Source organism: Urocitellus parryii, chromosome 1 (genome assembly GCF_045843805.1).
Source record: "Urocitellus parryii isolate mUroPar1 chromosome 1, mUroPar1.hap1, whole genome shotgun sequence".
NCBI classification, from domain to species: domain Eukaryota; kingdom Metazoa; phylum Chordata; class Mammalia; order Rodentia; family Sciuridae; genus Urocitellus; species Urocitellus parryii.
Window position 1 is genome coordinate 220726953 of NC_135531.1, and position 24460 is coordinate 220751412.

At 36.5% G+C, this 24460-nt stretch overlaps 1 protein-coding gene across 3 annotated transcripts in view; it reads left to right on the forward strand.

Moving 5' to 3' along the window:
* Positions 1-22198, forward strand: part of LOC113183310 (xin actin-binding repeat-containing protein 2) — a 75323-nt gene extending 53125 nt beyond the window's left edge. For 2 of the 3 annotated variants that reach the window (XM_026389597.2, XM_026389598.2), the window contains 6 exons: positions 292-378; positions 755-827; positions 1798-1931; positions 2590-11923; positions 14226-14359; positions 20325-20413. In XM_026389597.2, coding sequence (XP_026245382.2) covers positions 292-378; positions 755-827; positions 1798-1931; positions 2590-11923; positions 14226-14320 — 9723 coding nt within the window. In that variant the 3' untranslated portion in view covers positions 14321-14359; positions 20325-20413. Of the gene's footprint in view, positions 1-291; positions 379-754; positions 828-1797; positions 1932-2589; positions 11924-14225; positions 14360-20324 lie in introns of all 3 variants that reach the window. The other variant, XM_026389599.2, reaches the window with a different exon arrangement.
* The last annotated feature ends 2262 nt before the right edge of the window (positions 22199-24460 follow it).

The following is a 24460-nucleotide window of genomic DNA, read 5'->3' on the forward strand; positions in this document are numbered from 1 at the left end:
AAGGTGGGCAGTTTCCAAAATCTGTGGAAGGCAAGGGAATGTATTCTCCTCTAAAGTCTACAGAAGGAATGCATGTCTTCTGATACCTGCTGAGGCTTCCAAACTACAAAATATAAAATAACAACATTATGCAGTTTTAAAAAATTAAATTTTTACTGCTTTGTTATAGCAGCCAATCAAATTTCAGAAACTTCATATTTTTTATAGAATCCTCTGTCAATGAAATTATATTAGTTTAGATGTTCAAACTTTTCTTAAGGCTTTTCTGTTTGTTTGCTTGCTTATTTTCAGGAGGTAATCCATAGCAGTCAGGAAATGAGAAGAAATGATCAAGAAGTTTCCAAAGCACATGGAATTGATGTTCTCCAAACAGAAATGGTAACTACTTAGAGAAACAATACTTTTCAAACAGTTTCCAAAACTCTGTGCAAGTTCTGACTTTGTTGTTTTTGTTGTAAATTTGGCTTTTATTGTCCTTTATGTATTTAATAGAAATAGATACTGATATATCAGTGTCTCTCTATTTTCAAGTTGAAATTCTTTTATAAGAATATGATTGCACTTTAGGTAGTGATTCAAATTTTTTCTAACTCAAGTTCTTTCATTAAAATAAATGATAGAAACTTAATTACCATCTCTCAATTTATACTGAAGTCTTACATAAAAATCACTAAAATGAAGAATATTATTCATAGTATTAAAATCACTGACTCCTGAAAAACAATAACTTTGTAAAAATTATTTTTAAATACAGGTGTCTCATCTTGAAAAGCACACCGAGGAACTAAAACAAGCTTCTCAGTTTCAACAGTATGTTCAAGAAACAGGTAAGGGCCTGTATTACTGGCACCAATATATCTTTTTCTGATTGTTGTGTGTGTGTGAGTTTGAATGGAGAACTTCCAAAGTCCAGTTCTCCCTACTGAGTAACTTTAGTAACTGTGACTCATGATCTTAAAGTGGGCAGGGTAGTGTTTCTACATAATTAGATTTTGCCTGTGGTAATAGATGCAATATGTTTTTAAAATAGTTCACTGCTCATTACCCCTGAACTTTAAGGTTCATCCTTAAAGTCAAAAGGTGACAAGATAGTCACTTCTGAATTCTATTTTTTACCTCTGAGATCTAGAATACAACTTGATGCCTATCAAGTTCCCTGATAATAGAATTGTCTGTGATATGTTCATTTTAGTGACAAATTTAAGTACTACTAAGCCTAGTCCTATAATGTACAAATAGGAGGTTAGAACAATTTTATTCATGTAAGAAAAGTACAGTTTTTCAGCTTATATTAGGGGAAAGACTTTTAAAGCCCAGAAGAAGTGAAAGTGAAATTCAATCCAACAGTGACCCAAACATTACTTCAATGGCTTGGCTATCTGTAATTTGGTTTTCAGTTTGAAAAAAACTTCTGATCTTCTTTCTTTTGTTTTATAACTTTTACTATTTTTTTCTAAGAAGAGAAGTGAAACCTTATTGAAAAATATTTGGAAATTTGTTTGCTTGCTTATTTTCAGGAGGTAATCCATAGCAGTCAGGAAATGAGAAGAAATGATCAAGATCCTTTCCAAATGATCCTTTCCAAATATAACTTCCAACATCTTTCTTCCTGTATTTTCTTTCTATATTTCTTGCTATATTTCTAAATTATATAACAAATCAATGGCATATGCATAAATGTATCCCTTGAATCTTTTTATTTATCTTACATTGTGATGTTTCCCATAGCACTATAATTTTTCTTTACTATAATCTTATTCATTATATAATATCCCTAATGTTCTTGTCTGTTTGTAGTTATTGATACACCTGAGGATGAAGAAGTTCCTAAGGTTTCAACTAAGTTTCTAAAAGAGCAATTTGAAAAATCTGCCCAGGAAAAGGTCCTTTCTTCTGACAAAGAGACAACAACCCCTGCCAAGCAGATGAAGGTAAGGTAATTTCTCTACATGGAGATACTTAAAATGTAAAATCAGATTTAAGTGCATAAATTTTTCAAGTTATTGGATTTTTAAGGTGTTTTTCAAAAACAACAACCTTGAACTAGGTAGCTCTTATTCTGTCCCAGAAGAAGAATACTGATCTACACAAGAAAAGAGGCAGAGTAAAAACTTTTCCCGGTACAGCAAATGAGGGAAGAAAAAGTACATAAGGCTCTAAAGTCTATAACTAAGAGCAGGTAAAGTAATTAAGTCAATTTTAAATGTCAGAGACTTACTCTCTTCTGTTTAAAATTCCAAGGAAAACAAAAACTACTCTCAAAAGTACTTCAAGACTCTCACTATTTCCCTGTGGATTGCTCTGCATAGCACATTAAGTAGAGGGTGAAAAATCAAGAATATATGTAAATATTAAAATACTTGATTGTTGATACATTGGGTGGGGAGAATGAAGCTTTCTAAGTAAAAGCATATTCTAGGATCGATAGTAACAGGCACTGAATAGCACTCCTAAGGGTGTCTTTAAGTGGAGCAGATCACCTTTTTTTCTTGTGGAGATGTCACAGCAGAGTCCTGGTTGCAGATGGGTGAATGTCAGCACTGAGGGAGCCTCCACTCTTTATAAGTTTTGTTTTTTTCTCCCCTAAAGATTGATTATAAATATGAAGACTCTATAAAGCCATCATCTGTTGTGGGTTCCTCTTCCTCCTCTTACACTTCAACTAGCCAAAGGAAGGAAACATCTGCTTCAAGACATAGTGATCACAGTATCACTTCCTCAACTCTGGCACAAGTTAATGCCACTCCTTCGGGAATGATGGAAGAATTTCCTCCTCCACCACCTGATGTACTTCAAACTCCAATAGATGTGACAGCATTTTCCCAGTCCCCTGAAGTCTCCAGCCCTCCTAAGAGACTACCAATCCCCAAAGATTTATATTCTAAGCAAAGAAATCTGTATGAATTAAACCGCTTATATAAACATATCCATCCTGAGTTAAGGAAAAATTTAGAAAAAGATTATATCAGTGAGGTTTCTGAGATTGTTACTAGAAGTCAAGTAAACTCAGGGAGCTCAGTTTCAGCAGATGTGCAGCATGCTCGGTATGTTTTTGAAAATACAAATGAGAGTTCTCAAAAAGATCTGAACTCAGAAAGAGAGTGCTTGGAATGGGATGAAATCCTGAAAGGGGAGGTGCAGTCCATGAGATGGATCTTTGAGAATCAACCATTAGATTCTATCAACCATGGCTCTCCAGATGGAGGTGACACTTCCAAGGGCATCACTGATCAAGAAATTATTGCTGGTGGTGATGTGAAGTATACCACATGGATGTTTGAAACCCAACCCATGGATACGCTAGGGGTTCATTCTTCTGTCACTGATGTAAATGTCAAGAAAGTGCCTGAGCTAGCCAGAGGAGATGTCCACACAGCCCGGTGGATGTTTGAAACAAGGCCATTAGACTTGATGAATAAAATGCATCAAAGTCAAAATGAATCGTCATTAGCGGTTATTAAGGACATAACCGGGGGAGATGTCAAGACTGTGAGATACATGTTTGAGACTCAACATCTGGATCAACTTGGGCAGCTTCATTCGGTGGATGAGGCTAACTTACTGCAACTCAGATCTGAGCTCAAAGAAATTAAGGGAAATGTTAAGAGAAGTATAAAATGTTTTGAAACTCAACCATTGTATGTTATTAGAGATGGTTCAGGTCAAATGCTAGAAATTAAAACCGTTCACAGAGAAGATGTAGAAAAGGGGGATGTGAGAACAGCCCGTTGGATGTTTGAAACACAGCGCTTAGACACAATCAACAAGGATATCACCGAAATTAAAGTTGTCAGGGGAATATCCATGGAGGAAAATGTCAAAGGCGGAGTGAGTAGGGCCAAGTGGTTATTTGAAACCCAACCTTTGGAAAAAATCAAAGAAGAGTTAGAAGAGGTCGTCACTGAAAAAGAAACAATAATAGGCACAGATGTGTCCAAAAAGTGTTGGATGTTTGAAACGCAGCCATTAGACATTCTAAAAGAAGTTCCTGATGCAGATCCTGTGCCACCTGAAGAGATCATAGGAGGCGATGTACAGACCACCAAGCACCTATTTGAAACGCTTCCAATGGAGGCCTTAAAAGACAGTCCTGATGTCGGAAAGCTTCAAAAAATCACTGCCTCTGAAGAAGAAAAAGGTGACGTCAGGCACCAGAAATGGATTTTTGAAAACCAACCACTGGAAGAGATACGAGAAGGTAAAAAACAGTACACGCGAACTGTGAAGCTTGAAGAAGTCGACAGAGGAGATGTCAGGAATTACATGCACATCTTTGAATCAAATAATCTAATCAAATTTGATGCATCACATAAAATAGAAGTGGAAGGCATCACGAGGGGTGCTGTGGAGTTAAATAAATCTCTTTTTGAGACAACACCGCTGTATGCTATTCAAGATCACCTTGGAAAATACCACCAAGTAAAGACAGTCCAGCAAGAAGAAATCCTAAGAGGTGACGTAAGAAGCTGTCGCTGGCTTTTTGAAACAAGGCCCATTGACCAGTTTGATGAAAGTCTTCACAAATTTCAGATAATTAGAGGAATATCTGCTCAAGAAATACAGGCTGGAAATGTGAAATCTGCTAAATGGTTGTTTGAAACCCAACCTCTTGATTCCATTAAATATTTCAGTAATGTGGAAGAAACAGAAAGTAAAACTGAACAAACTGCAGAGATTGTTAAGGGTGATGTCAAAACCTGTAAATGGCTATTTGAAACCCAGCCAATGGAGTCCCTTTATGAAAAGGTTTCATCAATGACTGACAGTGAAGAAATTCATAAGGGAGATGTCAAAACCTGTACTTGGCTCTTTGAAACCCAGCCACTTGATACCATAAGAGATGATTCTGAAACCACAGTCAAGTTACAGACTGTCAGACAGGAGGAGATCCAAGGTGGGGATGTTCGGACCGCATGTTTTCTTTTTGAGACAGAAAACCTGGATAACATACAAGGAGAGGAGGGCAAAGAAACCAAGCATATGGAAATGGAGATCCAACCTGGGGATGTCTCCAGCATGAGGTATAAATTTGAAAACCAATCCTTAGATTCTATAAGTTCCAGTTCAGAGGAAGTTTTGAAAAAAATCAAAACCTTAAAAAGTGAAGATATTCAGAAAGGCAATGTCTTAAACTGTAGGTGGCTTTTTGAAAACCAACCAATTGATAGGATAAAAGCAAGCCCAGAAGACAGTGGATCAGTTAAGACAGTGACAGACATACAAGGTGGGGATGTAAGAAAAGGGTGCTTCATTTTTGAGACTTTTTCTTTAGACAAGATTAAAGAGGAATCTGACTTTACCAGCACCAAGAAGACAATTACTGAAGAAGTAATAAAGGGTGATGTAAAAAGCTACAGAATGCTCTTTGAAACCCAGCCTCTGTATGCAATTCAGGATCGAGAAGGTTATTATCATGAAGTGACAACAGTTAAAAAGGAAGAAGTGATTCATGGAGATGTACGAGGAACAAGGTGGCTTTTCGAAACAAGACCATTAGACTCAATTAATGAATCACAAACTGTGTATGTGATTAAATCGGTCACACAAGAAGACATTCACAAGGGAGACGTTAGTTCTGTCAGATACAGATTTGAAACCCAGCCACTGGACCAGATTTCAGAAGAGGCACATAGTGTTGTACGCACTGTTGACTGCATTCAAGGTGGCAATGTGAAGATGAGTAAGCAGTTCTTTGAGTCTGAAAATACTGGGAAGAGCAATTACATAAGGACAGTGAGCGTCAATGAAATACAAAAGGGCAATGTGAAAACATCCACTTGGCTATTTGAAACTCACACAATAGACGAGCTAAGAGGAGAAGGGTCAGAATATGAAAATATCAAGACAGTCACCCAGGAAGATGTGCAGAAAGGTGATGTTAAGCAGGCAGTGTGGCTCTTTGAAAATCAAACTTTGGACTCTATTAAGGAGGCAGATGAAAGCCCCACCAAAATGACCAAGGAAGAAATCCCTCCTTCTGATGTCAAGACAACTACATGGCTCTTTGAAACAACACCTCTTCATGAGTTTAATGAAAATAGAATAGAAAAAGTAGAAATTATTGGCAAGAGCATTAAAGAAACCTTGAGAGATCTCTACTCTCAAAAAGTTATCGAGGCTCCTGGAATTATCATTGAATCGGATGAAGTGGGAGATGTCCGGATGGCAAAATACAAGCTAATGAACCAATCATCACCCGAGATACAGAAAGAAGAAATCGTCAGGGTGGATCTCAGTAGTATAATGATGAATTTACTTTCCAAAAGAGACTGTACCAAAAGAGAGATCTGCATTAGTGAAGAGGAGAAGGGAAATGTCAATTTCACTAAAACTCAATTATTAAACAGATCAACTGAATTTCATGCTGAAAAGGAAGAGATAGTGAGAGGTGATATACAGCAGGCGATAAAAAACCTGTTGTCAGAGGAAAGACCCGCGAAGAGAGGCATTTTAATTCAAGAAGATGAAAGAGGAGATGTCAACATGACGATCTATTGTCTTCTTCATGAAAATGCCAGTGACACAATCCAGCGTGAGGAAGTCATAGGAGGTGATGTGAGGCGTACCATCCATAATCTGTTGTCTTCCTCATCAAATAGTAAAATATCTGATAGGGCTAAAATCGATGCTTCTGAGAGGGGAAATGTTCAGTTTTTTACGACGTGCATAGAAACCGGAGCTTTGGATTATCTCAAACAACTCCAGGCAGGGTCTGATGAAACACTAATGGCTAAAAATCCAGTAGAGGAGGAAATAATTGGTGGTGATGTTGAGGGCACAAAACTTTTACTAAAGAGAAGGCAGTCTCAGGTGGAACGCACTGTTATCGAAGCTGACATCGTTCCAGGAGATGTGCACAACACTGTTAAACTGTTTATGGCAGAGCCTCAAAGTTCCTCTTATGAGACTCACAAAGAAGGAATTGCAAAAGAAGATTTGAAATCAACCCTGAATTCCCTCAGCCAGGCCATCAAAGAGAAAGTAGTGGCTAAAACAGAAGAAACTATAAAAGGTGACATGCTAGCCACACTCAGGTCACTTCAGGAGTCAAGCCACCGATGGAAAGAATCTCAACAGCCAAGTGCCATCCCGGGTAATATTGAGCAAGCTATTGAGTGCCTCGAAAAGGCTACTAACACAAGGACAGAAATCCTGAAAAAGGAGCTTATTCGAGATGACCTAGAAAATTCCCTGAGGTCTTTGAAAGAGGCACAGAGAGGTTTTAAAGAAGTCAACAAAGAGAGAATAATCAAAAAAGATAACCAAGCTGGGATGGTTGGATCCTCAGAAAGGCAGGAAACAGAGATCCATCAGGTGGCTATGCAGAGGGACAAGAAAAGTGTTCTTCAGCCAAGGCCAGGAGCATTTGAGCCGAAAGCCGGCTGGCAAGGGAGAGCAGATGCTCTCAGTACAATGAGAGGTGAATCGTATCATGGGACTTTAATAGAAGAAAGATCCGAGATTACTCTCCCAAAGGCCCCAAAAGGCACAGTAAAGATCGTTATAGATCGTGAACAAAACAATGATGCTCTTGAGAAAAGCCTCAGAAGACTATCTAATTCACACCACCAAGCTATAACAAATGTGTTGGAAACAGACAGCAGAAAGGGTGTCCAGACTGATGCTACTAAAGAGCAGGAGCTCAGTGACAAGTACATGAGCAGACAATTAACTTCCACTGTGTCAATGAAGGAAAACCTAAAGTCTACAGATTCAGAGACACTCAACTCCACCCGATCAACCGCTGGATCACTCGAGAAGCAACAGACTCAAACCTGTGAATTGAAGAATGACCATCAGAAGACTGAGGCTTTCCATGCAAAGAGTCCTAAAAAGACCCAAAACATTAAAATACCCACAGAGGCACAAAGATCCAAACCTGGTCCCACCCAGCAACCAGGCAACATGCAAATTGCAGAAATGTATGAAGTCACAAGAGACTTTCAGAAGCAAACTGTGTTAAAGCAAGAAATGCAATATTCTAATAAGGATATAAAGAAAAATAGCATGAACCTTCAGCCTTTGCCTAAAGATGAAGACATAGCGAATATAACAGGAGCGAAAGTCTCTGAGAAAAACCACAATAAATTCAAGGCAACTGACAAAAAGCAGAAAACTGATAGTTATATGGAAAGCCAGGACTTTCTAATGAAGACAAATACTTCCAAAGACTTAAAGATGGCAATGGAAAGGTCCCTTAATCCAATCAACTTTAACCCTGAGAATGATGTAAAAGAAAGTGAGGGCTCCCTTCCTCCTCCATCTCCACCTCCTCCTCCACCTTCCAATGCATCATCTGAAATTGAATTTCCTCTTCCTCCTCCACCTCCTTTAATACTATTGCCTGAAAAAAATGAGTTTCCTCCCTCACTGTCCACAGAGAAGATAAGGGCTGAATTTGAAAACTTCCCAGGCCTCCGGCTTCCTCCACCACCAGCAGATGAGAAATCTGAAAAAGAATGTCAATCAATATTTCTCCCACCTCCCTCTCCTCCAGCTCCATCTCAAAAACCAGTCCATCTTCTTTCCTCCTCAGTTCCAGAAAAGCTCAGTGAAGCATTCATACAACAATATTCCCAAAAAGATGTCTTGAGCTCTCAGCAAACTCAATCTCAGTCTAAAGTCATAAAAGGAAAATCACCACCTCCTACATTACCCAAGCCCAAATTTCCCAAGATAATTGAAAATAAAAAGAACCAGCTTTTCCCAAAAGTTGAAGTGGAAGATTCTTTGTCAGACATGGAATATAAAACTACTCCCTTAAAGCATCAGAAAAGAGTAGAGACTGCAACTAGCAGTGAACACACAGAGACAAAGCAGAACACATTCAGAAAGAGCTGTGATGAGAGGAAACAGCTATCTATTGACTCTGTAAAGTCTCTCTCACAGACAGTTCCTGAAACTTCCACACTCAAGGGAAAGCAGATGGCACCTCTCACAAAATCCCACTCATTTCCCTCAGGTTCAGGACAACAAAGTCCAAAACCATATATGAGAAAATTTAAGACACCTTTGATGATTGCTGAAGAAAAATATAGGCAACAAAGGGAAGAGCTTGAAAAACAGAGAAAAGAGATGTCTTACTGCCACATTGTAAAAACAGAAAGTCAAAATGAAGACCTGTCAGAGCTGGAAAAGGAAACACTCTTACGAAAAAGAAATAAGGACGTCCCCCTACCCAAAATGGATTCAGAGCTTCCTGTGGCCCAACCCAACCCGGACTCTCAAAGTAATGTTCAAGTTGCAAGAGCACGCTCTGATGATCAGCTTTCAATGGCATCAGCAGTGACAGTCTCAGCCACAAGGCTCCAGCCTGCACAAGCAGCCTCAGAAGAGACTAATGTGAAAAAAGATGTCTTACAGAGCTCTAGGGATATTACACAATCTAAATCCACTTGTGAAATGAACCAGAGTCACCAAGAATGTACTACACAGCGAACACAGCAGAAGTGCCTGGAGCAGTTGGACTTGCCCCAAAGCAAACCAGGTTCCCCGAGTTTCAAAGCGAAAACCATCAAACTTCCCACTGTAGATCATAGGGTGAAAGAAACAGATGCCAACTATGAAAGTCACCTAAAGCACTCTCAAGTTGATGTTCAAGCTATTACCAAACAGCAGTTTCAGGAAAGTGAGAAAACTGAAGCAAGTACAGAGTACAGTAATAAGCAATCTGTGACTGAAAAATATCACCAATTACCTAAAAAGGAGAAAAGAGTGACAATTCAACTGCCTACAGGATTTTCAGAGAAAAACCATGAAAGAAAGCCCAAGGTTATTCCTGAGAAACAAAGAGAATTTAGGGAACCTGTGAGACGAAAGCTTCTAGAGACTGAAGAAAAAAATCAGGGGGCATCAATGATGCGTTCCAAAGAAGAGAGATTGATAGTTGAAGGCAAACAAGAACATTTGAGTAATATGTCAACACCAAAGGCAGTCAAACAGAAGATTATTGATGCACACTGTGATTCACAGACTCAGAATTTTCAGCAAACACAAATACAGACTTCTGAAAGTACAGTTGAACATAAAAAATTATCCCAACAATGTGATAGTCTGCAGGAAAAAATATGCCTCAGAGACAAGGGCATCCACCAGAAGCAAGTCTCCTCCAATACTAAAGATTCAAAGCAAGAGATTACACAGAACATATCTTCATTTTCCTCTGTGAAAGAATCCCAGCAGGATAATGGAAAATGTGTTGTAAATATATTGGAATTCTTGAGAAAACGTGAAGAACTTCAACAGATTTTGTCTAGAGTAAAACAGTTTGAAACAGAGCCAAATACAAGTGGCCTTAAAACGTTTCAGACACTGTTAAATATTATTCCAGTATGGCTGATAAGTGAAGAAAAAAGAGAATATGGAGTTCACATTGCCATGGAGAATAATTTCGAAAAAGTCAAAGAAGAAATAGCACATATTAAAACTCAAGCCGAGGATATGCTTGTGTACTGTGAAAATAAAATTCAAACAGCCATGATAACCTCCAAAACAGGAACGCAAGGAAATAAGACGACCAGTCTTAATGAAGCATTCTCAAAAGCGTCTAATATTAAAACCAGCTGTAATAAAAACATGGAACAAAAAGAAAATAAAATTGTAGAAGAGAAAATAGTGCACCACCAAGAAGCAACTCATCAGGAAGCTACTTTTCGTAATCACACAAAAACCCATGAGGAAATTAAGCTGGATGACAGCAAGATCTCTCCTCCCTCTTTAAAAACTCGACCACCGTCACCTACTTTTATAACAATTGAATCTACTGCCCGAAGAACAGAAACCTCAGCTAAGGATGAGCTTTCTCAGTCCCCTAAAAAGGACAGTTGTGTTGAACCCCCACCAAGAGGGCCAATGCCACAATCATCTGGAATTCACAGAGCAAATACCTCCCCTTCTCCACCCAGGAGTCGCTCTGAACAACTTGTCAAACTCAAAGACACGACGGCAAAGTTATCCAGAGGAACCATTCCCTGTCCTCCAGCAACCCCGGTTCCAATTGTAGAGAAGAGGACTGAAATCATCAGGTCCCCAGCAACACTCCGTCGTCAAATAAAGATAGAAAGTCGGGACAGAGGCTCTCCACCGACGATCACAATACCTGTGCATGTGAATCATGCTGGAGGTGGTTCCTTCAGAGAATCCATGGAAGCTCAAGAGGAAGTTAGGAAAGTGGAGAAAAGGGCGACATATGTTCATAAAGATGGAGTGAATTCCATCAATGGCATAGGGCCAGACACCGAGAGTTACGATGCAGTTGAAATCATCCGTAAGGTAGAAGTGCCATGCCGGTCAGAGCTCATGCAGAGATATGAAACAAACAATCGAGCGGTTCAAATGGCTGAAAATTTTGTGAAGGACCATGAAAATGAAATAAACAGGTGGTTCAGGGAATTTGAAGATGGCCCAATTTTTGAAGCCAAGTCAGATAGAAGAGTTTATGCAAATGGAGAAGCAAGCCATAATATAAAACAAGAGAGTAGTACATTTTGTAAGGAGGAATTTGGATCAACATCTTTAGGAAACACTAATTTTGCAGACTTTTCTTACAAATATCCCATAGAGTTCCAAGAAAAAATTTCTGTTAAGCAGCCCAAAGTACGCTCTGAAACAAGGTCTATAAGCGAACATTTCTCAGGCATGGATGCATTTGAGAGTCTAGCTGTTGGGTCAAAGGTGACAGCTTCATCTTCACATAGCTCAGAAGCTGGCAAATCCGGCTTTGGCTTCAAGCATGCCCCACCGACCTATGAAGACGTTATCGCCGGTCATATTTTAGACATCTCTGATTCACCTAAAGAACTCAGGAGGAATTTTCAAAAAACATGGCAAGAGAGTGAAAGAGTTTTTCAAAGTCTGGGATATACAACATCAGATGCTTCTGCAACTGAGACCACCTTCCAGGAGGGATCTGCATTTATAAGTGGTAAATGAGCTTGAAAAGTGTGAACAAAAATTAACCTTGTTAAAGGCACGTGTTCCAAAGCCAACATGATTTAAAGTTAAAAGAGCAATAACCAAATAATATAACCTAAAACTAACAGCTTTCACTGTACGCTTCAGTCTTCCTAACTATGTTGGCTTTTTTACTAATTTTTGTTTACAAAACAATTTAGTGTGATGCTCCTGCACTGTGTGAAAATAAGAAATATATTGATTTCTGAAATCTATATTTGTCAAGGTAAATAAGGCTTTGTATAAGGTCACAGATACAATAATAATCATTATTGTGATTGTATTACTATAGCTATATATTTGTTAATTACAGATCATAGTACATTGTTAAAATTCCTTACCTAACATTATTTTATTTGATTGTTTTAAATTATATTAGAAAGCATCCTTTGGACTAATGTTGAATTGATGAATCTTTAATAGCTTACTTAAGTGGTCTTTACAATGAATTCGAAATAGGCTGGTAATCATCCAGGAGACTTTAGACTCTTCACATGGACTTTAAGGATTTTCCTGAATCTGTAACTCTAATAAAAGTGGAGGTGTGAAATTAGACCTTTTAATTATTTAATTATTGTTATTTCACTTGAAAGAGTTAGCTTTCTGTGATGCCATATTTTTCTATAACTGCTTTTTCACCTTTCTGAAAATTTGCTCCAAATGATAGCTCAATTGACCTCTTTCACAGATGAGCATGAACAATACATTTTTAAAAATTGATTACATTTGGAATCAGGAAAATTTAAATCATATGAACTCAATGCATGTTTTCTAACATCAGAGAGCAGCTCATTTCATTATAGTTTCCCTACTTTTCACAGTAAATGAGGTTTCATGATAAAACGATTTCACATAATTAATGTGCATCATTAATGTAGTCCATCCTTTGGATAGATTGATTTTAAAAAATGGCAAGCTTAAACATAAGAATTGTTGAAACTAATAATTATGCCTCTATCATATTTGCAACATATGTGTCTAGTTCATCAGGCTAATATGGTTTCTTAATTTGCTTGCTTCTGGCATAATTAAGCCAAAATTATGCTCAATTTCTGATAATACAGCTCAAAAGCACAGTAAATGTAAGAAAACTAGTGTTGAATCTAGAAATGTTTCTCTGCCAGAACCGAGTAGGCATTGGAGTCCTCTCAGTAGCTCAGATTGAGCATCTAAGTGCTAAAGTGTTTATTTTTCATTGTTTTTATAAAAGAACTTGAGCGTATTTGCTCTTATATGTAGCTAGTGTGAAAACTTACTCTCATAGGATTGTTGTGAGAATTAAAAGCAACACTAGAATAAAATTTCTGTATCCTATATGAACACCAGTTAGTAATGTAATCATATTATTTATAAGGATTAACATATGCATGAAAGTTTCAGAAAGTGACTGAAGGAAATAAGTAAGATAAGTAGGAAAATTTCAAAAAGTAGACATAAAATCCAAAAAGCACTAAAATCTAAAGTCATTTAGGTAAAGAACAAATGTCCCTGAGCATTTCAATAATCCAAGTCTCACTACGATACAGTTAAGAGTTGGTGTCATAGATCAAGTTGTTAAAAAAAATATTCAAATACTGTACATTGTCCTTGGCTTTAAAAATATGTATGTATTTTTAGAGATCTATGCAGAATGCTTTAAAAAATAAAAACTTTGAACCATGCTCAAAGTGGTGCTCAGCTGTAATTCCAGCAAAAAGGTAGGCTGAAGCAGGAGGTTCACAAGGTCAAGGCCAGACTTAGTAATTTAGCAAGACTCTGTTCCAAAATAAAAAAGGGATGGAGGTGTAGCTCAGTGGTAAAGCACCCCAGGGTTCAATCCCCAGTAACTAACACACACACACACACACACACACACACACACACACACACAATAAAATAAAAACTTTAGATCAAGTTAGATATCAACTTCTGTATATATGGAAAGCTCAGTTATCTGCAATGATAACTTTTCTCAGGGCTCCCCATGACAGTTTACTACAAATATCTAATATATTCGAGTTAATAAACACTTTATTTACATAAGTGTGTTTAAATAATAGAAGTCAATTTGCATCCCATATTAATAGTGGAGGAATTAGAGTGGTGTTGCTCAGTGTACCAAAGCTTAGAACCTGTTGATAGCATAGACTATGTTCAGAAGCAACATAAAGATAAGTCTTATAATTTTCCACCTTAACTGCATGGCCAGCACATATGTTGTTGTGCATTTTGTTATGTTTCTACAGTTGATTGAAGGTAATACTATTTAAGCCTTTATACATTTTTATTTTTAGAAGCTGCTGCTCCAAGACAAGGAAATATGTATACTTTGTCAAAAGACAGTATATCCAATGGAGTGCTTAGTGGCAGACAAGCAGAGTTTTCATAAGGCCTGCTTCCGATGCCGCCACTGCAACAGTAAACTGAGGTAAGATGCTTTGAGGTCTTTGGCACAGATATTCAAAAAACCTGTAGTATACGTATAACATGTGTCTCTAGGAAAATGCAGATTTTTCCAGGTCTTTCTGCCATCAGTGAACACCACCACCTCAGGGGATGTGTTCATGATCTTTATGTAGTGCTCAGGTAGGCTGTGACCTTTTTCCTTTTGGAATTTTGCCTTCCAAATCAAATCAGAAGGAATACTTTTTTTTTTTCAAAGGTGGAAATCACACAGGTAAGAAATACCAAAAGTCACTGTGTAAGCCAATGTTTTTAAGTTAGTTCTTTAAAATCTATACTCTATATCAGGAATCAGTAAACGTTTCCTATAAAGGGCCTGATAGCAAATATTTTCCACTTCTCAGACCATACTATTTTCATGCCACTGAAATTTTATTGGAAGGCAAGAGCAGCCACTGGTTGCTGAACAAATAGGTGTATCTGTAATTATATCAGCCTGGCTGTGTTCCAATAAAATTCTATATATCAAAACAGATGGTGGGTTAGAGTTTGTATATGATTAACCGAGACTATATAAGTTTAAAAAAATGGAATTTAGAATAATAGCAGTGACAGGTCAGGGAAAAACTCTGTTTAGTCTCTGTAGCAATAGAGTGCCTTATTGACACAGTTACAAATGCACTCATTTTCTAAAACTCTTGAAGTTAATGCAGTTAAATGAATGTGACATTTGTTAAGACTTTCATTTAAGATGCTAAAATGGAGTTATTTTGCTGAATCTAATGTGCATCTCTCAGATTATAGCTTTCCTGACTTTAATTGACAATGTCAAACACCTTCATTGTAATGTTCTTTCCCTTGGCTCCCATGACAACACAGTATAATGGTTTTACCCCTACTTCCTGAGTGTTCCTTCTCAGCCACATGTGTGGGTGACTCACTCTTTGTCTATCAACAGTATGTTAGAGTTCTTCAGAAATCTATTATAGGAATTTGCTCTTCTCACTGTTACTATTGTTTCTGGTGAATCACATCCATTCCCATCACTTAAGTGATGATCCATCCATGTGGTAATGGTTCTGAAATTTATACCATTAGTCCAAATTTCTCCTCTATGCTTCATATGCTTCTATCTCAATGATTAGGGTATTTCTCCATAAGAACAGCAAACTGAATAAGACCTACTTTTTTTCTACCAAAATCCTTCTTAGACTCTATGGTCTGATCTGTATGCCACTGTATTAGTAAATGACATTAATGGTAACTCAGTAATCAGTACACATAATTATTTTTGAGTCCTTCCTATCTCATTTGCCACATTCAAGCCATCACCAACTGCTTTCTCAAAAGCATCTCTTGAGCTGTATACTTTTCTCCATCCCCATATCCTAGTTATCTTTCAGTGAATGTCCTCTCTTACCTGGACTAATACAAGTAGTTGATCTTCCTACCTTCAATATTTCTTACCACCACAACCAACAAGTCATCCCATGTTCCGTGGTATGGTAAAATGCAAATCTGATGTCACTTCATTATTTAAAACATATAATGGTTTCCCCATCCAAAAAAAAAAAAATCTAACATTGAAACATCAACTATGAAGCTATTCAGAATCTGGCCCTGCTTCTTTCTAACACATCTGTTGTCCCAGCTTGTCCCATTTACATATTGTTTTTTGATGCAGACTGAATTTCTTTCATTTCCCTCAAATTGTCATTCCCACTTCCTACAGGAAGTTTCCCACACACCTGCTCTGGCTCTCTACCAGGCTAATTAATGTTCACACATTCTTCAGACCTTAACCAAGACTATATCATCTATGAAGCTTGATTTGACCTCATGGATGGGTGAAGTAAGCTTCCCATTAGCTGATACAACATCTCCTTCACACTTGACACAAACTAATGTAATCACCCTCCAAAGTCAGCTGTATAAAGTTTGTTTGTCTTCCCAACATCAAGTAAAAGTTGACATTATAAAGACTCAAAATATTGAGTCAATGACTAAAATATACATTGAAATATAAAAATATACATTTTACTAAAAAAGATACAAAAATTCACATAAATCTGTGGTTAGTAATTTGTTATAAGTGAACACTTTGCAATCACTATCAAGGTCAAGATATATAGGTTTGCCAGCCACTCAAGTATCCCCTGTCATGTGCTCTGTCCTGAACACAATCTTCTCACTCACTCACTCTCTCCCATGAGTAAATAGCATCCTCTTTAATAATCACTTCTTGCTTTTTGATAGTTTTGTTATCCAAATGTGCTTTCCTAGACACCATACTTTACTTCTATCCATTTTTTAAAGTTTAATATGTGTTGAAAGCCTTTTCTTATCTTTTATTTATTTATCTATTTATTATTTTTTGTAAGGTATGTTTCCCCTTCATTTATTTTCTTCATTGAAGAATTTGTCAAGAGCCCAGGACATTCAACCCTTAGACTTGTCCAGTCTGAAACTACTGATTTGTGCAGTTCAACATGCACCTCCACCTCTGTGTTCCCACGTAGTCAGCCAGTGTAGATTCTGGATTGGGCTTACTTTTGACACCTTTCACAAGAATATAAGTAGTGTTGCCAAGGGTACTGTGAGCACATAATATTTAATTGCCTCTCCTTTTATGATCATAGCAAATATTAAGACTTAATATCTATAGTCATTCTTTCTTTTTCACTTTTTAGAATATTTTTACAAGGAAACACTTCCTGTCATCTGCTATTTGTTTATACAGAGATACATTTGGTTGAAGAAAGAGAATAAGTTCATGAATCTTTTATTTACTAATTCATATATTGGCTATCTATTCAACAGTATAATGGAATTGTTCAGTCAAATACAAGAATTACCATTACTGAAGTTGAAATCGCTCCCTAAGTTATTCCTGAGTCATTTTGCACAAGCTAAGCAGTCTGTGAGAACTTCCTCATCTAATAGGACTAAATGTTCCAGGATATCTCAAAAATGTCCTGTCCTAGGGCTAGATTTAGTTATCTCAGCAAGCGTTAGTTTATTTTAATGAGAAATGTTATTATAGGACAACAATCTTGATGCTCATTCTATTGGGTTAGTCATTATTTCTAAACAACTCTTTTAGTGGAAAGAGCTAGTAAATACTTATGTATACCATATATAAAAATATATAGTGATATTTCTAAATCAAATTCAAAATTGTACTTGTCTACTTGGCCTCTTCTCCACTACCTCTGTATCTCCTTTCTTCCACTTCAGGACTCCTAGATCTCAAAGACAATGGAGACTACAGAATTAAGTTATTCCATATTCATTTGTATGGCACTCTTAGAATAAGAAAAAAATATACTAACACTACATTATATTCCAAATATTTTTTAAAAATTACAATTGATTTTCTCATTTACCCACTCCTGACTTTTTGTTATACTGTTGTAGTACAGTGTCTGATCACACAGCCACTACATACCATATTATTTCCCTCATTGCCTTCACTTTCTCTTGGATAGTAAGAGGATATTGATGCCTACTAGCAATCCTGATGTTAATATTTCTATAATTATTCTGGTTACTGAAGCTTGTTTTCTAGCCATGTCTTCAGAAAAGGCTCATGGAAACAGTTTCCCTATGTTTTTATCTACTGATAGCAATTTGTGATCTTTACAGTGGAAAGCTAGTTTTGTTGAAATTAAATGCTTGACTTAGAATTACTTTCATTGAGTATCTTAATTGCATTTTTCTCATTTTTCTGGCATAAAGTGGTAGAATAGTCTGATAACAATCTAATTGTCTTTTCCTTATAAGACATAGTCTTCTTTTTAAGATACAAAGTACTTCCATTTTTATTTAAAGTTCAGTAATTTTACTAAAACAATTTGGTCATTCTGGGTCAATAGTGTTAATTACCTAATGTGCTCTTTCAAAATATCATTACATACTTTTCTATATCAAGAAAGTTACTTTAGCTTTCTTCTGAAGGAATTCCCATTGTGTATATATTGGCTACTTTTTTTTTCAAGTGCTAGGGATTGAATCCAGGACATTCTACATGCTAGGCAATCTACCACTGAGCTACATCCTCATTCTTACATTAGCAATATATTTTTTCTTTTTTTTATATTCGTCTCCTTCTCTGAAATCCTTTTTTTAAATCTCTTTCTTTATTCTTTTTGAGTAATGAAAATTTCACCATTTACTCTCACATTTCTCAAATAACTTTCTGTTATGTTTGTTTGTCTTTGTCTTCTATTTTATATATATATATATATATATATATATATATATATATATATATATATACATATATATATGAAAGTTTATTTTGTTTATTTATTTTTTATGTTGTGCTGAGGCTTAAATCCAGTGCCTCACATATGCAAGATAAGCACTCTACCACTGAGTCACAACCCCAGCCCTAATTGTTTGGTTTTTATTGCTGAGATTTTTTTTTTTAAATCTTCTATTGATTTTCCTAATTTCTATTTTTTTCTGATTTCTTACATCATTTATGAGTTTTTCTAATTCTGATGTATATTGTTCTTTCAGGTCTTTTATCACTATCTTAATGTCTTTTAGATCATTTTGAAATACTAGGTTAATTTTTTAAATCTCTCTTTAGAGCATGTTCTTCTGGCATGTTTTTGTTGTCTGTAGGAATAATGTAATACCCATTACCACTTTATTTTCTTATAATAACTGCATAAAATTTTACTTCAATAGATTTTTATGGTTCATTTTTGTGAGAACTTAGTTTTCCATCCTGAGAAGGAGATGACATTCAGGACAGCTTTTCCAGCTCTACTCCACTACTCCTAGGTATCTAGGCTTCTGGACTTTCCTGGCTTGTCTCCTCTCCGGATCTTGGTCCAGACATTCACCTTCGTATCTGTTGTCATTATCCCACTCAATTTTGATCTCACTCCTGTATTATCTTTCTCAGTTTGAGGTTCTGTTCTAAAAGTGCATCCTAGTGGTCAGTTTTGAGGATTTGGCTACACTAGTCTCTTCAGTCTTTCTTATCACAGGACCCTGGTAGCCACTGGCTCCCAGTTTCAGCTGTGATTCTCTCATTGACTGTGTCACTTTCCAAGAAATACTTTGTGGTCTCATATCTTCAGGCCTTTGAACTCCTTCCTCACCCCTCTGCTGTCACCCATATAGATGAGACTATCATGCTGGTCTCCTGCCTAAGGGTGATTAATCCAAAGCCCCTAAATTGTCACTTAGGGGCTGGGGATGTGGCTCAAGCAGTAGCTCGCTCGCCTGGCATGCGTGCGGCCTGGGTGCCATCCTTAGCACCACATACAAACAAAGATGTTGTGTCCACCGAAAACCAAAAAATAAATATTAAAATTCTCTCTCTCTCTCTCTTTAAAAAAATAAAATAAATAAATTGTCCCTATTTAATTTTGTTTTGAATGTTACCCATGAGTGTAAGATTTTTCTATCTAGTTTTTGTATCTGCTTTTATGTGTAAGTTCAGAGATAGTCAAAACCATGCTGTTGCCTCAAACTAAATTCAATTCTAATTTTATCAAGCACTCTATTTGTTTATCTCCCTAAAGAGACCTGATTAAAAAGATGGCATAGGCAAGCTTTCCAATTCACTCAAAATCTAGGTAACAAAGAAGTTCACATAGTTGATTCATCATGTGTGTGTGCTCTTCAATATTTATTAAGAATCATAACCCCTCACATAAATCATTAAGTTAGCACAGGTTTGGTACTGTCATTCAATAACTGCATATGAATTTCACTGTAATATCTATTATACCCAAACCTGACATACATCATCAAATTCTAAGAATTGTGGATATATATGTCTTGAGGGGTACCAGTGATCAGTGTTATCTAATAGCTATGTGTTCAATTAATAGGGTCACTTCTATTGGTAGTAAATTAATTTTATTAAGTCTCTGACTCACTGTTAAAATAAAGAATTCTCTAATTTGCTAAGAATTTACAGTAAGTATATAGAACATTAAGGTTGTTTTTTTTTCTCTTTTTGGCAGTTTGGGAAATTATGCATCACTTCATGGACAAATATATTGCAAACCTCATTTTAAACAACTTTTTAAATCTAAAGGAAATTATGATGAAGGTTTTGGACACAAACAGCATAAAGACCGATGGAATTGCAAAACTCAAAGCAGCTCAGTGGACTATATTCCCAGTGAAGAACCAAACATATGTAAAATGACTACAGCAAACACCCTCATACTTGGAGATCTGACTAAACATGTAGATACTGGTAATGGTGAATGGCAAAGGGATGATTTGAGAAAGTTGGGGGAGAGAGGAAAATTGAAAATAATTTGGCCTCCTTCCCGGGAGATGCCGAAGAAAATCTTCCCTCTTGAGGAAGAGCTCAAAATGAGTAAACCTAAATGGCCACCCGAGGTGACAGCATCTGAATCCCCTGAATTTAGAGGTGAATCACTGATTGAACATGCTAAACCTCTGGAAAATAAGGGACAAGAACAAAATAACCTTTCTCTCCTGCAGCCTTATCTGCAGTCCACCCACATGTGTCAGACAGAGGATGGTACAGGAATCAAAGAAATGAAAATGTATGAAGCAAGAAAAGAGGAGAAGAAGGAAGGAAATAAGAATGTGCAAGATAAGCTGAAGGAGGCTGAAGAGGCAGGGGATAAGAGAAAAAGTGAAATGGATCTCAACGACAACAATAATGTGGTTGTGCAGAAGGCTGAAAAGGAGAAAAATGAAAAAACGAATGAACCTGACAGTGGAGAAGTTTTACAGGTTGCTAACACCGATGATGAGGTAGTGCTGGAAAATCACAAAGAGAATTTGAATAAGAATAATAATAACAATTATGTAGCAGTCTCATATCTGAATAATTGCAGGCAGAAGACATCTATTTTAGAATTTCCTAATCTATTACCACTGTCGAATGACACTGCAAGTGAATACCAAATTAAAAAGTTAGAAAATGCGTCTAGAATCTCTGAGTTACTTGGGATATTTGAATCTGAAAAGATATATTCAAGGAATGTACTCGCACTGGCCCTCCAGAAACAGACTGACAGAGAGACTGCTGGCAGTCCTGTGCAGTCTGCTCCTACCCCAGGCCAGCAGAGGCGCTTAACTGCAAAGGGGAAAAGTTCAAGGGTCTCTTCTGATGCAAATCTCTTAAATATTAAAGGCAACCATTCACATAACAAGAATTTACACTTTTTCTTTTCTAACACTGTGAAAATCACTGCTTTTTCCAAGAAAAATGACAACATTTTTGAGCGTGATTTAATAGATTCTGTGGATCAACTGAAAAACATGCCCTGTTTGTATTTAAGGGAATTTGGAAAGAAGGCTAATCATTGGCATGGGGAAGCAGTGGCGGCAACCCACAGTAATGGAAACACAAGTTTTGACGCTCCGAGCCATGAGTGTACAGCACAGCCGCAGCTCTCCAGCTCGGAGGGCCAGTCTGAGCAGCTGACAGTGGAAGAGCAGATTAAAAGGAACAGGTGCTACAGTGACATGGAATGAAATAGCACTGGCCCTTTGCCATCCATACTCAGGTTCAGAGAGACACTGGCGTTCTGAAATAAGACTGGCTGGACTTTTGGAAAACTTGTTGTAAACGCAATGTTCAAAAATCTCATGTTTCACAATGCAATATTTCTGGTATTACACTTCATAACTTTTTTTCATAATTCATTTGACTCTATGTTTGTTCTGAATGGAATGAAGAGATAAAGCAATATGGCTATGTTTTCCTCTCAACTGCCACTTTCGTATATCACTCTGATTTCCTCTATTATATCATGGGTGAGAGTCTATACTGCTGAGATTTATCACAATTCCTCTACCTTCTCTACAATTTCTGCTGAAATAAAACTGAATCACCTGGGGTGCAAACCAAGATACTTCTGTGACTTTTTTTCCATGATACATGCTATCATTCTAAGTATTATGCTTTCCTCCAACATTTAAAAAATATTTGTCTTGGGCCAGGGATTTACATCCTCCCCACACACATATAAACAATCTTGTAAAAAATAAAACACTAAACCAAAGCCATGACGTTAATAGGAAATCCAGAATTTTCATTCTCTTTTTTGCTCTATATTTTTAAAAGGGTTGTTACGGTTCTTTAAGTAACTACATCTATTGAACTATCAAAGAATGTGTCTATAAACAAAGAAAAATGTTTTCCCCCAGAATAATATGGAGTTCATGCTCAGAAATCAACTACACTAAAAAGCTTTCAGAATTTACTCAAATAAATTATGCATATAACAATGTTATTGCTTACTCTATGGTATAAATTAGTATAAAATTGTATCACTACCATTTGTCAAATGTTTAAAAATCATATTTGATGAATGTTGGTTTTTTCTTACAAAACATTCTTTTAAAAATCTGGCTCCCAAATTATCTGCTGATTTTGCCTTTCCTCAAATACATTTGATGATTCTAACAGGAAAATTTAAAAAAAAAAACCTGCATGAATATAAATGTATGGTTTTGCATAAATTTGAAGTACACATGTATGAAACAGACCCTATCCCATATTCTCCTATGTAAACACAAATGGTTTACTTTCTATAAATATGAAACCAAAATGCAATGTTGAAAACTCTTTCATTTTAGAAAAATATAGTAAATTCCTTCTTGTGAGTTAGAATATTCTCAACAGAGGTCTAAGATCTACATTGTATTAGTTCACTAAGGCTGTCATAACAAAACACCACAGAGTGGGTAAAAAGGAATATATTTCATCATGGCTCTGTAACCTAGACGTCCAAGGTCAAGGTGGAGGCAGAGTTGGTCATCCCTGAGGCCAATTTCTGGACTCACAGGTGGCTATCTTCTCACATGTTCTTTCATCTGTGCATTCATACCCTAGTCTCTTCCTCTTCTTTAAAGGGCACCACTTGTATTTGACTATGAAACACCTGTTCTAGTCACTTTTGCATAACTGTGACCAACATACCTGATGAGAACAACATAGAAATTTTGTTTTGGCTCATGGATTTGGGCCACAGGGTTGGCTGACTCTGTAGCTCGGGGACTGAGGTGAGGCAGAACATATGGTGGAAGGGCATGATGGAGGAAAGCAGCTCAGGACATGGCCATCGGGAAACAGAACTTTGCTCACCAGGGACAAAATATAAATCCCTAAGACACACTCCCAGTACCTTCCTCCAGCCACACCCTACATGACTTCAATTACCACTCAGTTAATCCACATCAGTGGATGAATCCCCTGATTAGGTTAAAACTCTGATACTATAATTATTTCATCTCTAAACATTTTAGCATTGTCTCATACATGAGCTTTTGGGAGACACCTCATATCTAAACCATAAAACCTCCCATATTATTTCATTTAGCTTTAATCACCTCGTAAAGGCCCTATTTCCAAACAGTCATATTAAGTATTAAAGCTTCAACTTAAAAGTTTTTTAGGGATTCAATTCAGTTCATAACACTCATTTTTATCAAATATAATTGAATACGTGAAAGTCTGCCAAGAAAATGGCAAACCGTGGGGATACAACAGCAATTTTTTTTAATTTAAATTAAATTACTATACCTTGCTCTACTCTTCATGTATTCTTAGTGGCACAGAATTATTTCTACAATCATTTATGCTAAGTAACACAAAGGTTTCTATATTGGAATAAATAATTTATGAAAATTCATGACATCACATCCTAAAGTGTAGTTTCTTAATATCAGTGATCCTTTTACAAAAGAGACTATTGCTTTACAAAATTCCTCTCTTAGGACTCTAACCATTTAAATCTTAGCATCCCAGTTCTTTACTCAATTATATTAAAACTTAGCACTAAGATAAACTAATGTATAGATCAGGGAAAATAATGAAACTATTCATTGTTCTTCTGTTTAATTTATTTAAATATCAAAGTATTTTTCTTAATCTTCTAAATCAGAAATGGTATTATAACTGTTGGTTGCATCACCTTTTTAAACAACATGTAGGATTTTACAAAAATTCAAAAATGTTTTAAATATTCAAAAACATTTTATTTAGCAATGTGTTCTCTCTAATTATGACAACTCTGCTAGCTAAATAGCAAGCTTTAGGAATTGTAACAGAGTGAATAACTAAACCAAGAGAAATCTACTTTCTCACAATTCTGGAGGCTAGAAGTAC